Here is an 18,147-nt window from a genome sequence, read left to right on the forward strand (position 1 = left end):
GTCTGATGAGGAGCGAACTCGTTAATTAGCGGCGTTCACCCCTCCAGTGCTCATTGTGTTGTTTAGAGGCTAAATTTAGCCAGGCACTTTATTCTCTGTCTGTGTGTGTACAACTGTGTGCAAGTGTGTGTTTGAGTGACAGAAATGTATAAAATGGTTCATATTGTTCAGAATCAAAGCCTCCTTGATATTTTAAAATAAAAAAGTCATTTGTGCTATGATTGTAACTTTCAGTACTCAGTGCTGCCCAAACCTTTTTTTATTTAAAAACTACTTTCCACCCTTATGACATCAGACATTTGAACACATGAAGACTGTTTCGCTGATGTCTGTTTCAATGATGTTCAATGAACATTTGAATTATATAGTAATCATATATTCATTTGAATTATTTCAATTAGTCCTACATACCAGATACAAAATAAAATATTTGCCGTTTGGCTGTGTTTCTCTGTCTATAAAGGTATTAAGGTGTGTATGATTTAAAGGCACAGTATATAATTTCCTCAGCTAGAAGGTGTGTTTTCACAACAAACAAAGGCTTAGTTTGATGCGGTGACCCAGTGTGAAATTATGGGATTTATGGTCTTCTCTAAAGTCTACAGGACAGCAGAAATCAAGTTCATGGATGTGCTAAAGCAGGGATTCTCAACCTTTTTTACTTCGGGGCCTATATCTCTGAACTATTTTTGAAGGCCCTTTTTAAGGTCAAAATTATTAGACACTTGAAGCAAAAAAAAAAAAAAATTCCAATGTCTACAGAACAAACCGTATTTATACAATAACTTTCCTAATTCCCTAACCTGCCTAGTTAACCTAATTAGTTAAGCCTTTAAATGTCAGTTTAAGCTGTATAGAAGTATCTTGAAAAATATCTAGTAAAATATTATGTGCTGTCATCATGGCAAAGATAAAATAAATCAGTTATTAGAGATGAGTTATTAAAATTATTAAGTTAAGAAATATGATTTTAAAAAATCTTCTCTCTGTTAAAGAGAAATTGGGGGAAAAAGAAACAGTGGGGCTAATAATTCAGGGGGTCTAATAATTCTGACTTTATATATATATATATATATATATATATATATATATATATATATATATATATATATATATATATATATATACTTATAACTTCTTAATTCCTTTAACATTCTTCTTAACATTTGGGATAATCTAAGTCATAAGTCAGCATAATGAATAACACTGTCTATGATTTTTAGACATTTAAATGAAAACTTATTTTATTTTGTGCTTTTAATGTAACATAAATGATGTTTTTTTTACAAAAGTTTAAAAATGTTTTTTTAAAAAACACATTAAATATTTATTATTTAAAAAAAATCCACATTCTTTTGGACTCTAAGGGGTGCCATGCCGGTATTTTAGGTGAATAATATATCACGTCAGACAGCTGCTCATGCAAATCATTTTGTGGGGCTTTGGGTCAGCAGTCTTTACTACCATCTATTTCCCCCTACATAGAATCTAAACAGCCTGGATATTGTGTGAATTATGAACAGAGACACAGCAGAGGCAAGAAATGCTAAATGCAAACAACATACCTTGCTACATCCGTCTGCATGGCTGGATCAGTCATAACTGGAGAAAGTCATACAGTACATTTACTGACTGAAGGGAAACTTACAAATCACATATTTGATTTAAACTCTCTTCTCAGTGGCTGTGCATAACGACAAGCTGTTATGAAGCGGACAGGAGACAGAGGTAAGGAAACGTTAGGGTGTTTATTAAATGACAACAAGGAGCACATGAAGGATAGCCAGGAGGATCAGGAATGATGTTGGGGTCTTTTCCTCCGTGGCTGGGTAACAGGAATACACGAGGATGGACAGCACACACCAGATACAGCTGACAGAGGATGACACAGACTTGGAAGGACTGGAAGACAGGACGATTCGGGAGGACCAGGAAGACTAGGAGGAATACAAAGAGAACAGGTAAGTAAATCGTTTGTTTTAGCTGAGGATGACTACGCTGAGTGGTCGCTCAGTTGTCCGCTTTCGTCGAGACGAGCCCGGACAATGAGCGACTGGAGTGCTGTGCTTTTATCTGGTGCTCGTGAATGTGATGCAGCTGTGTGCTCATTAGAAGTCAGGTGATGGTGATCTTCGTGAGTGGGGGTCGTGAGAGCCTGACCAATCCATGACAGTACCCCCCTCCCCAGGGCCCGCTCCTGAGGGCCGACACCTCCGACGCCGTGGTGGTCTCCCTCTGCCTCTAGGCGCTGGGAACTCAGGGTGGCTCTCATGAAACTCCACCATGAGACTAGGATCGAGAATATCAGCTCTGGGAACCCATGTCCTTTCTTCGGGGCCGTACCCTTCCCAGTCCACCAGGTACTCCAACTGGCCACCACGACGTCGGGAACGCAAGATCTCCTTCACTGCGTAGACGGCTCCTTCTTCTAGGAGCAGTGGAGGAGGGGGTTCCTCTTCGTGGTCAGGCTCTGTGGAGGGAAGAACAGGATCGTGATAGGGTTTCAGGAGTGATACGTGGAATGTAGGGTGAATACGGTAGTGAGAGGGTAATTGTAGTTTGTAGGTGACGGGGTTAACCTGTTCCACGATGGTGAAGGGACCAACAAATCGGGGACTTAACTTGCGAGAGGGCAGTCGCATGCGTATGTCCCGGGTGGATAGCCACACCTTTTGTCCGGGTGTGTATCTGGGTTCTTCAGACCTTCTCCTATCGGCGGTTACCTTGCTTCGACGGACTGTCCTCTGCAGATGTTGATGAGCCTCGTCCCAGACTCTCTCGCTCTCCCGGAACCAGTGATCCACTGCGGGGACATCAGATGGTTCGCCATCCCAGGGAAAGAGCGGTGGTTGGAAGCCCAGGACGCACTGGAATGGCGTGAGTCCGGTGGAGGGTTGCCGCAGTGAATTTTGGGCATATTCTGCCCAGCCCAAATACTGGCTCCAGGAGTTCTGGTGACCACTGCAGAAGGTCCTCAGGAACCGTCCCACCTCCTGAATCTTCCTCTCTGTCTGCCCGTTGGTTTGGGGATGATATCCAGAAGAGAGGCTGACGGCCACACCTAGGAGCTTGAAGAAGGCTTTCCATAGACGTGAGATGAACTGTGGACCTCTGTCCGACACAATATCTTCTGGAATACCAAATGACCTGAAGACTTGATTAAAGATATTGTCGGCAGTTTCAAAGGCTGTGGGAAGACCTTTCAGAGGGATTAGTTTGACAAACTTTGAGAATCTATCTACTATGACTAGAATACAGGTATTACCTTCTGACGAAGGGAGGTCAGTGATAAAGTCCACTCCTAGGTGTGACCAGGGACGGTTCGGAATCGGCAAGGGATGGAGCTTTCCAGCGGGTAGATGACGTGGGCTCTTGGATTGGGCACAGTCCTTACAGCCCTGAACATATTGCCTCACATCCCTTGCCATGTTTGGCCACCAGAATCGTTGGGATACTAGCGAGAGAGTATTGTTGATCCCTGGATGTCCAGTGCCTAGCGAGGTATGTAAGGAGTGGATCAGATCTACCCGGTGTTCAGGTGGTATGAACTGCCGATGAGGAGGGCATCCCGGCGGAGCAGGGGCTTCCGGAGTGGCAACGACTGGAGGAGCGTTCCAGGTGATCGGACAAATGGAGATGTGTTCGGGAAGAATCTTCGTTGGGAGTTCTTCATGATCGTGATGCTCGTGTAAACGAGAGAGAGCGTCTGCTCTTAGATTCTTGGGTCCTGGACGATAGGAAATGGAGAAATCAAAACGTGAGAAGAAAAGTGACCATCTGGCTTGACGTGGACATAGTCTCTTGGCCTCTTTGATGTATTGGAGGTTTTTGTGATCTGTGATCACCTGGAACGGATGTTTGGCTCCCTCCAACCAGTGACGCCACTCCTCCAAGGCTAGCTTGATTGCTAGAAGCTCCCTGTCTCCTATGCTGTAATTCTGCTCCGCCGGGCTCAACTTCCGAGAGAAATAGGCACAGGGATGCAGTCGGGGCGGTGTATCATGATGTTGAGATAATACTGCCCCGACGCCGGTGGTGGATGCGTCCACTTCCACCACGAAAGGAAGATTTGGGTCAGGATGAGTCAGGAGTGGGGCCCTTGTGAACTCCTTCTTAAGAAGGCGGAAGGCTGCGGCTGCTTCTTTGGTCCACTCCAGTCCTTTGGGTTTACCCTTGAGGAGATTAGTGAGAGGTGATGTAATCCTGCTGTAGTCCTTGATAAACCGTCTATAAAAGTTAGCAAACCCAAGAAACCTCTGGAGCTCCTTAATGGAAGTGGGTTCTGACCAGGATAGAACAGCCTCAATTTTCTTCCCATCCATACGTATACCGGTTTTGGTCAATGATGTATCCCAAGAAATGAATCGACTTCTGGTGGAATGAGCATTTCTCCGCTTTGAGGTAGAGGTGATGTTCTCTCAATGTGTGTAGGACCTCCGCAACGTGTTGGCGATGTTCGGCCTCACTCCGGGAGTAAATGAGGATGTCATCTATGTACACTATTACACAGTGGTGAAGAAACTCCCGGAGGACTTCATGAATGAAGTTTTGGAATACGGAGGGGGCGTTGACCAGACCGTAAGGCATGACCTCATATTCATAGTGGCCAGTAGGGGTCACGAATGCTGTCTTCCATTGGTCCCCCTCACGTATTCTTATCAGATTATACGCGCTGCGGAGGTCCAATTTAGTGAAGACTTTAGCTTCTCGGAGCTGTTCCAAAGCGGCTGGTACCAGAGGAAGGGGATATCGGTATTTTACTGTACCGTTATTTAGGACCCTGTAGTCGATGCATGGACGCAGCCCTCCGTCCTTCTTGGCCACAAAGAAGAAGCTTGAGGCGGCTGGTGATTTTGAGTGACGTATGTACCCCTGACTCAGAGCCTCCCTTATGTAATCTTCCATTGCCTGATTCTCTGGAAGCGAGAGCGGGTAGATCCTACCTCTTGGCAACTGGGCATCTGGAACTAGGTCGATCGCGCAGTCCCATGGCCGATGCGGGCGGTAGCTGGGAAGCTCTCTTGGGGCAGAAGACATCATGAAAGGAGCTGTACTCCTTAGGAATGTGGATAGACTGCTTCTCAGGAGGGCTCTCGACCGATGTTGCAAACAAAGAAATGGGGTTCCGACCTTGAAGAGGGAGATTTGGAAAACAGGCAGGTGTACATCCAGATCCCCATTTCTTTATCTCTCCTGTGCCCCAAGAGATGATGGGATCGTGCTTCACCAGCCACGGGCGCCCTAGAATGATGTCCATATTTGCACCCTCCAGAACCAGAAATTGAATCCTCTCTTGATGTAACAACCCCACTTGAAGAAGGATGTCTTCGCATTGTCGATGGATACGGGTCGAAGATCGAGTGCACTGGGTTATCGGTTGTATCTGGTATATATGCGAGGACGCCTCAGTACGGAGGTGGAGTTGACGACAGAGGGATTGGGAGATGAAGTTCCCTGCTGACCCGGAGTCGATGAGGGCTGTGACAAGGAGAGAAATAGAGGCAGTAGTTATTTGTACGGTGGTAGTAAGTGGTTTACATTGTTCAATATTCGTACTGAATACACTCACTGAAGTCCGAATGGGACGAAGGGGACACTCCATACGGGTGTGTCCACTGACACCGCAGTATAGACACAGACCCCGGGTCAGCCTCCTCTGTCGTTCCGCTGATGTCAGTCTTCCAGACTCTATTATCATGGGTTCTGGTTCTGGAGAGGCTGTTGACTCAGGCGATTGGAGGAGTGCAGACGAGGGGGTGATGGTGTCCTGTTGATAGGAACGGAGACGATCGGAACATCGGAGAGAATGTTGGATGAATCTCTCCAGACCCATTGTATCATCTAATGTGGCCAGTTGGATTCGGAGAGTGGGTTCCAAGCCGAGCCGGTACGTGGTCAACAACGATCTCTCATTCCATCCACTTGCAGCTGCTAGAGTGCGAAACCGGAGAGCATATTCCTGTGTAGATAGAGTACCTTGCTTTAGATGATACAGCTGCTCTCCAGCGGCTACTTCCCCATCAGAACGTCCAAACACCTCTTTGAAATACTCCGTGAAGGTAGTGATGGAATTCATGACCGGCCCGGCTTGGTTCCAGATCGTCTCAGCCCATTTAAGTGCAGGTCCAGAGAGTAGAGATACGATGTAGGCGATCTTCGACTTATCTGTGGGATATAGAGAAGGTTGCATTTCGAATATGAGGGAACATTGTAACAGAAAACCATTGCACTCCCCCCCGCTCCGCCTGAGTAGGGCGCTGGTCGGGCCATGGGACTGGAAGGAAGGGCCGAAGAAGAAACTGTGGAGGCGGAAGTGCTCGGTGCTGGTGGTGCGTTGGAAAGTGGAGCTGGTGGCTGTAGAATCCGCTTCAACTGGTCCACCAGCTCTTGAAGGTGATCGGGGGGTGCTCATGTTGTCGTCGTTATGGGGTCCGGGCTTCTGTTATGAAGCGGACAGGAGACAGAGGTAAGGAAACGTTAGGGTGTTTATTAAATGACAACAAGGAGCACATGAAGGATAGCCAGGAGGATCAGGAATGATGTTGGGGTCTTTTCCTCCGTGGCTGGGTAACAGGAATACACGAGGATGGACAGCACACACCAGATACAGCTGACAGAGGATGACACAGACTTGGAAGGACTGGAAGACAGGACGATTCGGGAGGACCAGGAAGACTAGGAGGAATACAAAGAGAACAGGTAAGTAAATCGTTTGTTTTAGCTGAGGATGACTACGCTGAGTGGTCGCTCAGTTGTCCGCTTTCGTCGAGACGAGCCCGGACAATGAGCGACTGGAGTGCTGTGCTTTTATCTGGTGCTCGTGAATGTGATGCAGCTGTGTGCTCATTAGAAGTCAGGTGATGGTGATCTTCGTGAGTGGGGGTCGTGAGAGCCTGACCAATCCATGACACAAGCATTGATATTTGTTAAGCATTTTACATCTTCTGTTTGTCAACAAATTTCACTCAATATCCCAGAGCATTTAAACTTCTTGTGGGGAAAAAAAACAATGGTGGAGCATTTGATTTAAGCATAAGCTTATATCCATTTTCACCAGTGCTGTAAAGTAACAAATTACAAAAACTCAAACAACTGTAATTGAGTAGTTTTATTTCAGGAGTTGTAATTTACCAAGTAGTTTTAAAAATGTGTACTTTTACTTTCCCTTGAGTACATTTTTAGTGCAGTATCTCTACTTTTATTCCACTACTTTCCTTCAACCTGCAGTCACTAACTTTTTTTCTTGTCCTGTGATTCCAATCAAATCGCACATAGAAGACAAATCGCATCATAATGAAATACCTTCAGACATGCAGCAAACTGTTTGGAAGCATTAAAAGTGTCCAAGACAAAGTCCAAAATCTTTACACGCAATGAGCCAGAGACTGTTTAGATGCATGTCACTGATGAGAAGATAATGAATGTTTACTGTATGATAACCAAAATGCCCTTAAACACCCAGCAGGTACAAGAACGAACATGACGTCAGATTGACGTTGTACCCCAGTGTCGTGGGATGTTGCATTTTGGTCAGGTTGACGTCTAGAACCCAATATTAGGTCTACATCAATGTCCAACGTCCAGCCTAAAATCAACCAAATGTCAACATCTAATGATGTTACAGCTTGACATAGTTTGAACAATACCACTATGACGTCTATCAGACGTTGAATTTTGGTTTCCATACCTGACGAAAAAATGTCAGTATTTGTCATCGATGCGACACTGGTTTAAGATGTTGGCTCGATGTTGGATTTTGGTCACTTTCTAACACAACCTAAAATCAACCAAATATTAAAGTTATTTGACGTCATTACTGGAAATAGCGTTGTCCTTAGACTGGCTAGACATTGAATTTTGGCCACCTGATGTCACAACTCAAATCTAACTTAATATTAATGTCTTATGACATTGTGTGACTGCTGGGCAATAACTAAATGCACTACAGAATGTTACGTTTACACACATCCACAAATTTATCAAATTAATAAATGAATAAGTTTTTTTAGAGCGTAATACTCACTACTCACTACTCCTGAATACTTTTTAAAGATCTACTTTTTACTCATACTTTGAGTAATATTTACAACAGATGGTTTACTCTACTTGCACTACATTTTTAGGCAAATAATGGTACTTTTACGTAGGTATAATTTTTCAGTAATCTTTTCACCACTGATCTTCACCACCTATAAGCTCTTTTAGCAGCTGTGGTATATATTGTAAATATCAGTGCTAAAGTGGAGAGAACAAAGACAAAAGTCTTTCCTTTATTCATCCACAGGCATTATCCCATTCTTTTGTCTTCATCTTATCGCTGGGAAAGCAAGATCTCTTCTCTTGTTCCTTTATAATGAAAATTACAACAAAAAACTGCATTCTGTGGCCATAAGCCAGAATGAACTAGAAGGACTTGCACTGCTGACAAAAATTGCAACAAGTAGTGCCAGTAGCTCATCTTAAGTCATAAACTGTACACCTAAAATAATAGTGGCACCCATAATAAATCTTCTATAGGTCTTTAAATCATTTATTATTATTTTTGTTTTTTTTGTATTGATGTTGAAGAACCAAATGTGAACGTTTTAATAATACTGTAATCTAAATAATACTGTAATGCCAATAAAGAACATTAAATCTTTTTATTAAGTCATTAAGGTAATTACAAATTTTAACCTTGTCTCTAATGTTTAACATTATGATGATGCAGCATTTTTAAAGGCGCAGCAGCCAATAATAATAATAATAAATAAATAAATAAGATCAATTGTATGTCAGTGAAACACACTTTCTCTTTGTTTTTCTCCTCAGGTGAGTGTGATTCTCACCCTGATGGTTCCCTACTCTGAAATCGACTCAGATGCTCCACTGATGGAGATGTTTTCTCTACATGGCTTCCAAACTGCCAAATACATTGTGGCCATCGGCTCCATCGCAGGACTGACAGTCAGTTTGTTGGGCTCTCTATTCCCAATGCCGAGAGTCATCTATGCCATGGCAGGAGACGGTTTGCTCTTCAGGTAATATAAAATGAAATCACAGGGTGAAGTAATAATGATCCTCTGTAATGATTAAAATGCCATTTAAATATCAGTCTCTGCTGGAGAAATGCACTTCTGCCTTCATGCAGTCTGACAAGAAATGTTACTTAGAGCCCTGACATTTTAAATCAAAGCCAGGATAATAGCTAGATGGTAAGAATTCTTTGATAAAATTGATGTTTGGATGTGTCACCTTGTTTATGCCTGGTATTAACATTAGTACCTCCGCCACAGGTGATTCAAAGTAGTCAAAGAAAATACAATGGATGATCTTTTTTTATATAAAAAAATTAAAATATAAATAAATTATGTAAAAAATATATTTTTTATTAAAAAAAAATCAAATGTGTTCTTTACTTCCTCTGGAAGTGATCGATTTATTGTGACATTAAAGCTACATTTTCAGCAGTCAATATTTTTGGTTCACATGATCCTTCACAAATCTTTCTGATTATATGCTGATAGGCTGTTGCTCAATTAACATTTCTTATTATTATCAGTGTTCCAGAATTCTTTAACTTCTATATCATATTTACATTTGAAGCTTTTATTGGGATTTTTTTAAAGCTTTGAATGTTTGTTATATGATATTTGTCATATTTTATGCAGTCATTACACTAAAAATATAAACTTTTTTTGTAATATAGCCAATAATTGTTTAGTAGACCACCCACAAAGGTGTGTATCTCACTTTATCCAGCAGGCAGAAGAGCAAATTTTTGTTCACCCAAGTGAAAATGTTGTTTTCTCATGAAAAACATGTCTGAAGTAAAAATATGTTTTTGCTCTTATTACAATATCTTATTACATGCCTAATATTAATGTAATGTGACAGTGATGCTGTACAACGGAGTGAGGATTCATTTGCAGGTTTTATTAACAGGATGATCAGGCAAGCAGTGGTCAGTACAGGAACAAAGAGAAGTGTATGGGCAGTCCAGAGTCATAGTCGAAATAATAGGCGATAGGTCAGAAGGCAGGTAGCATACAATGTAAACAAACAAAACAAAGCGAGGTTTAAACATGGAAGGCAAGGCAAAGCAAGGGAAAATGCGTCGTAATGTTCACAACAGTATAACAAGACTCAGCAACAGTGTGTGTGTCTGTGCTGCTTAAATAGTCTATGTAATCAGTGCTTGACAATCCTCTGGCTGTGTGTATGCAATCAGTGGTGACTTGGAGCAGGTGTGTGTGTGTGTTGCATGACTGGATCTGTAGTTCATTTTGAGGCAGGATTGTATTTCGTGTTAATGTGAATGTTCTCCAGCGCTCTATGGTAGTTAGATCGCTGGTGATCATGACAGTTAAGATATTAACTGTTCATTATTAGTAATAAAGTATGATCTTATTCTGCATATTCCTAATCCAACTCAAAACCTAAACCCAAATTCTAACTTACTATTAATAAACAGCTTATTAGGAGTTTATTAAAGGTCCCGTGAAGTGCTTTAAAATTAGCATTTTTATTCGACGTTTGAGGTAATCTCAATTGATACACAAACAGAGGGTGGGCCATAGTGTAGCCCCTTCCCTTTTACTAAAAAAACAGCCAATAGTGTTTTGTTTTATCACAGCAGAGTGTTAGTTAATGGTTTGTTAATACCTTGAATTGTGTATTTGTTGTATTGAGATTTATTTTTTAGTTATAAACAACAACAGTTTAAATTTACTCGTCATTACAAGCGTCAGAGCTAGATTAGCATTCCCACTTCAGATGCAATGTGCATTTAATCTGCACTCCATCCGCACCAGTACATAGATAGCTCTACCTTCATTGGCGGAGCGTGTGTAAGGCTGGGGAGGGCTTAATCTCCCCTTGGCCAGAGACCACAGAGATAGCAGCAACGAAAAAAAAACAATAGACGTTTGTTTATAGGCGGTGCTTTTGTTAAAACCTCTTCTTGGTCGGTCGCAAATCTTTTTAAATGCCTTACCCTGGAGTTTGTTCACCCTCCGCCTATGACCTTCCTGTAATTGGAGGTCTGAAGTTGTCATTTTAATTTTGCAGGTTCCTGGCCCATGTGAGTACATACACAGAGACTCCTGCAGTGGCCTGTGTTGTGTCCGGCTTCCTCTCAGCACTCTTGGCTTTGCTGGTGAGTCTGAGAGACCTGATCGAGATGATGTCCATTGGCACTCTGTTAGCCTACACTCTAGTGTCAGTGTGTGTGCTCCTGCTGCGCTACCAGCCTGAAGGAGACATCCATGGATTCGTCAACTTCCTCTCTGAGCAAAACTCAAAGCGTAAGGAGGGAGTGCTGGCCGAGTGCGAGAAGGAAGCCTGTTCGCCGGTCAGCGAAGGTGACGATTACGGAGGTGTTCCAACAAACACCTGCGGAGCCAAAAACCTGCCATCTCTTGGGGACAATGAGATGCTGATTGGCAAGCCTGACAAGTCCACCTACACCGCCAGTCACCCCAACTACGGCACAGTGGATATGTCCTCAGGCATTGAGTCAGATGAGACGGACAGTGCGTATCTGCTAAAGCTCAAGAAGCTGCTCGGCCCACGCTACTACACCATGCGCATTCGGCTGGGTTTACCAGGCAAGATGGACCGTCCCACAGTGGCCACCGGGCGCATTGTCACTCGCTGTGTCGTTCTGCTGTTCATCCTGATCTTCTGCTTCTGCTCCCTCATCATCTTCGGGTCGGGTCAGATCGCTGATGGCCAGTGGTGGGCCGTCTTGCTGCTGGTTGTATTGCTGCTGGTCCTGACACTCCTGGTCTTCATAATCATTCAGCAGCCGGAAAACCCCAAGCGTCTGCCCTACATGGCTCCCTGCGTGCCCTTCGTCCCGGCATCTGCCATGCTGGTGAACGTTTACCTCATGCTCAAGCTCTCCACTATCACATGGATCCGTTTTGGAGTGTGGTGCTTTGTGGGTGAGTTTTAATCATGTTGGTCTTAATTTATTCTTATGTTTATGGCAGGTTTTTAGTTATTTTCTTATGTGCATATTCATACCGTATTATACACTTTAAATAAAATATACATATTTTTATGAAATAATATGCTATTTAGCTTCATCAGCAATGGCACACTTGACATTTGTAATGTTACAAAAGATTTTTCTGTTTAAAATAAAGATTATCAAAAGAGTTTTAAGGTTTCTATACAAATATTAAATAGCTTAAATAGTTTAAATTGTAAATAGTTTAAACTTTCATAATAAGAAGAAATCTTTTTTGTGATACTCTATTTTGTGAAATTCAGCTTTGCCATCACAAGAAAAAATACATTAAAAACATACTGAAAGCTAAAATTGCTGTTATAATTTGTATTAATATTTCAGATTATTGTTTGAATGTGTTTTGGAGCCCTGACAAACATAAAAGACTTAAAAATTTGTAATAAAGAATTGTTTCTAAACTTGGAAAGAGTAGTGTAATTTCATATTTGACTGTGTATGTATTAAAAATACTTTATTAAACAGAAATAATACAGTATAGTGTAATCATTGACCTAATCTTACATACAGCGATTCTAAATATGATAACAAATTACTAAATTGTTAATATTGCAGAGGTTTTATTTATTTTCCTTTAACTTATTTGTTTAAAATTAGATTTCACATATTATTAAGTTTTCTCAATTTTGTTTTCCATTTATTTTTAATATTCATAAAATCAGCTCGAATAAAATATATAAAAAATCTAAACCTAAATAATTGGCTGTATTAAAACATCTAAGACCATGGAATCTTAAATCATTTTAAATGTAATAATAATTTAGCTAATTATTTAAAATATTGTCGTTATATGTGGTATTTTTTCATTCTTCATAATTAAGATAGTTAGTTGATTTTTAGCTGTGTGGATATTAAAATAACAATGTTCCTGAGCTTGAACAGGGCATATTCCTGAAAGTCTAGAAAGTCCTTTTTATACATGAAGAGTTGTGATCCAAAAGCCTCTATGGGTGTTTTAAAACCTGCCTTATTTACTTCGGTAGAATCGCACTAGAGTTCGTTTTTCCTCCTTTTGCATATCATTTGGGCAGGTGTGAATGTAGCAATCGTAGTCGAGTGCGCACCAAAAATAGACCAAAAAAGCAGACCGAGCTCACATCTTCAAACTCTTCCTCTTAGTTTGTCTAAACTGATGTATACAAACTATATAGTATACTATGACCAGGGATACAGTCAGCCAGCGCAGTCGTCAGGTGACATTTTGTGTCTGTCGGTTTGTTTACTTGCAGGAGTTCCATTGGTATTTTCCCACACATCAATTCTGACCACTCAAAAAGCAGTTTAGGAATTGCATTCAAAAACATCTGGCCAATGAGTGATGTGGATTTTGTCACATGACTGCATTTTGGTTCTTTTCAACTGGGTGGTGTGAAAAGTATTAGTTCCTAAGTCCCAAATGAAATGTTCTTCTAAAAATAATATGATGTATAAGAATAATATTCTCTCTGCGTGTTGGTTCAGTTTCTTCACTTTTATTGTGATGGATAGGTTAATTTGATCGCGTTTAATGTGAAATAACAGAATATAAGCATATAGTCTGAGAAAAAAAGTCTATTTCAGAAGAAAATGTCTTATTGGCACTTAAAGGCATTTGGATCTAAAGTCTAAAGTCTCCTCCTGACAGTCCTTTGCTGTGTTTTCTGGTGCTTGTTTGGTCAAAAAAGATTGGATCAAAATTGTGCTAACATTTGTGCATTAGCTTATGCACTCTTTGTGTTGTCTGTGTGTTATCTCTTCAGGTGTTTTGATCTACTTTGGCTACGGCATGTGGAACAGCACTCTGGAGATCACAGCCCGTGAGGAAGAAGCTCATGCCAGCACATACCAGCGCTACGACATGGGTGTGGATGACAACTTTGCAGTGGATGATGACCTGTACCCTTCTGGAGACCAAGGACCGTTCCAGAGCTGGGGCAAAGGCAGCCAGCAGAAACAGCCACACCAGGAGCAGAGCGAGCCTCAGTCTGATGGCCCGGACAGGCTGGACAACCACAGGACCTCCTCTTCCTCCTCACACAGCAGAGCCAAAAGCAAAGCTAGCAAACCCAGCAAACCCAGCCCGGGTTTTGAGGCGCTGGTGGTCGACGACGATCTGGACGATCCTTTGGAATGAGAATGGAACCTGAATGTACTCATCTGCCAAGAACCCTTGGGCTAGGTCGTTATGTCTCTGCAATGAGTTTTTATTTTCCTTCATTACCTTCATTTGCAGCCCCTTTTTCACTACTGACAGGATAATGAGAATGTTCAGGATCGGATTTCACTTTTAGAATCATTTTTAATACCCTAAAAGTCTACAAATTCCCTATTTTTTAAACAATATAGTCCCTAATTCTTACTGTAGTGAAACTATTCCGCACTTAAATTGACACCGTTTTTATCCAAAGCAATGAAGAAGCAATTCATCGTAAAGAGGCGAATAATCACAAGTGCTATTTTCAAAGATCATCAAGGATGAGTGAAATTATAGCGATTTTGTTTGTTCAGCCGGATGCAGTTAAATACACACTGAAGAGATATTTGCGTTTGGAGTTATGAATAGAAGATCATTCCACCAGCAAGGAACGAGAATGTTCTGATTTTCTGCCTCTCTGTGAAGTAAATATAGATCCAATGTTTCACTTGAACGCAACAGATGCCCCATTTCAAGTAATTTACATTAACTAGCATAATATTTATAAGTGATTTATCACCATGCTTTTAGTTATCGCAACTTTTCCCAGTGCAAACTTCTTTCAGCTGTCAAAAGGACGTGCATTCACAGGTCACGTCCACTCCCAGTCTGTTTTTATGTGGAGTTGATATAAAAACCAGCTGAAACATTGCCATGTAAAGCCCTTAAAGCAATTTGCACTCTTCAGTTTTGTCAGTAAGCTGCTCTTGTTTTCAATCAATTTGAATATTAGACATAAAGCGTTCATTTTGAAAAGCGAAGATAGATGCTAGCCATAAAATATGACGGGTAATGATATGAAAAACCGAGCAGAATCAAAGGCCCGCTGTAACATCTAGCCCAAGTGAGGTTTGGACTGTAGGTTGTCGCAAATAGTCATTGGAATTTGCTTGCAATAGTGCCTTCATCTGTCAGTGTGTGCTTTATATATGACCATCGAGGCGTCCATGCTTGTTTGTTTGTCGACATATATCCATGGGTTTGTTTTCCTGGTGAAGGTGCCTGTCAGCCGTCACGTTCCACCATCATTTCATTTTCCGTGCCAGTGACTCCGCTTCATCCTTGCAAGCAGGCAGCTCTGTGTAAAAGCAGACGGTGTGACCACAGTACGGTTTGTGTCTCTCGGCTGGTCAAAAAAGGAGGAGAAGAGAATGTAAAGAAGTGAAATTTGCATGTGGTGGGGAGCGTGTTGTTTTTGTTTTCAATCTGGCTGTGCTCTTCTGCTGTTCCCCATAATTCATGTGGAGTTGAGCTGATCTGTCCAGTCTAACTTTATCTGTGCTACAGCTCTGCCAGCCGAAAAAAGGCAACCAAAAAAAGAAAAGAAACCAACCAATCCAGGCCTCAAATGCACATTATGTCGTATTGCTTTAAATGTTTCTACCCTTTTGTGATCGTGACGAATCGTTTAAAACTTAAAAAAGCTAAGCTAAAGATCACAAGTTGTGTCTTTGAGTCACATTTTGGGGCCTGGGTTGGTTTTTTATCCTGCATCTGGTCTATGATGTGATTCTTTGTCGCTGTGGCATTTTGCTGAATGTGTAGCATGTTCAGGGCCCAGAGTAAAACTATGTTTGTGAGTATTTGCATGTGTGGTGACCGTCGAAAGACTTGATGTAACTCTCAAATGTAGCATTCTGAGAGACGAGGGTAACAGCCTGCCCACCGTACACCCCTGAACCCTCCTCGTCCCTGAATGGCCTCTGTTTACAAAAGCAAGCCAAAGTCTGCAACCTTTGTTTACCGTATCCGACAAAAAGACACCGTTTTACTTCCGTAGAGTAGAGCATCATATAACAGTGTGGAGGCGTGAGATATTGAAGAGAAGTATTTTTTTACAGGCGTTTCATACCTTAAGGGTTCTCCGTTGGCATAGTGTAGCCACCGCCGGTGGTCTTTTGTGGCTTCGCTTACGTTTTCAGCAGAACTTCTAAAGAAAAGTGGAGAAAGCATATATTTTTAATGACCTCTTTCTAGACCGAGATACTTAAATGGAGATTTTGTTTTAATTTAATGTTAGAAAAGAAGAAAAAGTTCAAAGAGGAAAGGTTTTAAAGAGATAGTTCAGATAAAAATGAAGAATCTGTCATCCTTTATTCATATAAATGAAAAAAGAGACTTTTTTGTACATGCAATGGAAGTCCAATGGGTTCAGTGATGTTTTGAACCCTACTGACTTTGAATCAGTGGTGTAGTCGGGACTATACACACGTAAATTCAGTATGCCTACTTTTTTCCACTAGCTGTTTGGGTATTACGACTTCTGAGGATCAATAATTGCGTATACCTTCGGTATACTCACTTGTTTTGCTGATTAGACTTCCCTAATTTACGTGTATTCGCATGCCAAATGTTTTTTTTTAACTCTCATCTTAATTTGTTGCAATTGGTGCATTTTTGTTTATATTTTGCGCCATTCGCTGCCCCTGACGACCACAGCAGCTGTGAGAAAATTTTGTGAGTTTTTCAAAGCCAACTGAATGATGTCTCGCTAAAACGTTCAGGTAAAATTATAAAACAGCATGGGCGGGTTGAGTGGGTAATAGTACACCACCTTTTTTTTTTTAGGACTACACCACTGCTTTGAATGGACATAAAAAGTAAAAATATAATTGGTAACACTTTATTTTGATGGTCCATTTGAGTATTAGTAGACGGTCTGCTTAATACCTGTTGATACTGCTGCTAAACAGACATTTAACTGACTGTAAGAATCTTTGCAAGTACATGTCAACTTACCCTAACCATAACCCCAACCTAACAGTCTACTTATAATCTATTGATAATTAGTTGTAACGTAGATGCAATGTAACTTAATTCATCAAACGGACCATCAAAATAAAGTGTGACCCTATAAATAGCAAATGTCATAGCAAAACAAGAGTAAATGATGACAAAAATATTCATTTGCCGATGAACTATGTAGAATAAAATCTACATACAGAAATATTTTATTAAAAGCCTGTCTGAGAAAAAAAAAATCTTTCCACTATTGCTTTTAAAGTCAGCTACTATTTGTTATTTGTCTCTGATAAAAGGTACAGTGTTTGTACTTTGTGAACTATCTTTCCTGCTATCATAGTTTGTTCGGTATTTGTTCAGGAAATGTGGAGATTGGCTTCCCTTGCAAATCTGATCTTTGTTTCTGCTGTATATTTTGGTATGAAGTGGATGTATTCTGGTTTCAATGACTTTTTTTTTTTTTAAAGAACCTATTTATTGTTTCTTCTACTTGTGGTTTTGCTCTCCCGTTGCACTGTGTAATGAAATGTTAATATTGCTTCCAATGCAACAATGAAAGTCATTTATTGCAGATCAGATAAGCGTGACTCTTGGTTTTCCTTTCGCTTTAAGGCGGTCTCACAAAAAAACAGAAATCAGAGGTAATAAATATCCTCACATGGGTGGCTTATGTAAGCGGTGCAGGCCTGCTCTGTTTCCTGTGGGGTGGAGCGGCGAGCCTAGAATAATAGCAAACCGAGAGCCGTACCTGAGCACAAAACAAACATGGTCATACTGCGAGGTGCGACGCTGGCTATGCAGAGGAATGAGATATACAGATCCAGATGTTCTGTTCCATTATCATTGCTGCAATGGTGGTCGATGTGGTACAATATGGTTTGGAAAATCTCAAATTCATATTCATACAGTTCAGACCCGTCTGTCTGTATGGCGCAGACATCGATACAACCTGAAGCACACTCCTTTTTTGGGGGGAGAGTCTTCATACGTGTTATTCCTATGAGGCAATCATAGGACGTCATTTGTGTCATCTGTCATCAGCCTGAATCAAGTTTACATGTGATGTCTATCATCTGTTTGGGGGGATGGAAAAAAACTCCCTCATTTTGATGCAAAGTCCTGGTGCTAATCCTGGATGTGAGGAAAGTGGTGGGCAGGGATATCTTCTTTAAATGCTCAAAAACACACACAAGTAATATGCACTTTTATGCTTATGCAA

At 41.2% G+C, this 18,147-nt stretch overlaps 1 protein-coding gene across 1 annotated transcript in view; it reads left to right on the plus strand.

Annotated features, from left to right (window-relative positions):
- The window catches only part of slc7a14a (solute carrier family 7 member 14a), a 52,206-nt gene extending 34,513 nt beyond the window's left edge, over positions 1-17,693 (plus strand). The window contains exons 6-8 of the mRNA XM_056476077.1: positions 8,812-9,020; positions 11,050-11,927; positions 13,753-17,693. Of these exons, the coding sequence (XP_056332052.1) occupies positions 8,812-9,020; positions 11,050-11,927; positions 13,753-14,126 (1,461 nt within the window). The 3' untranslated portion in view covers positions 14,127-17,693. The remainder of the gene's footprint in view (positions 1-8,811; positions 9,021-11,049; positions 11,928-13,752) is intronic.
- Positions 17,694-18,147: the final 454 nt, after the last annotated feature.

Source organism: Danio aesculapii, chromosome 2, assembly GCF_903798145.1.
Source record: "Danio aesculapii chromosome 2, fDanAes4.1, whole genome shotgun sequence".
Classification (NCBI taxonomy): Eukaryota; Metazoa; Chordata; class Actinopteri; order Cypriniformes; family Danionidae; genus Danio; species Danio aesculapii.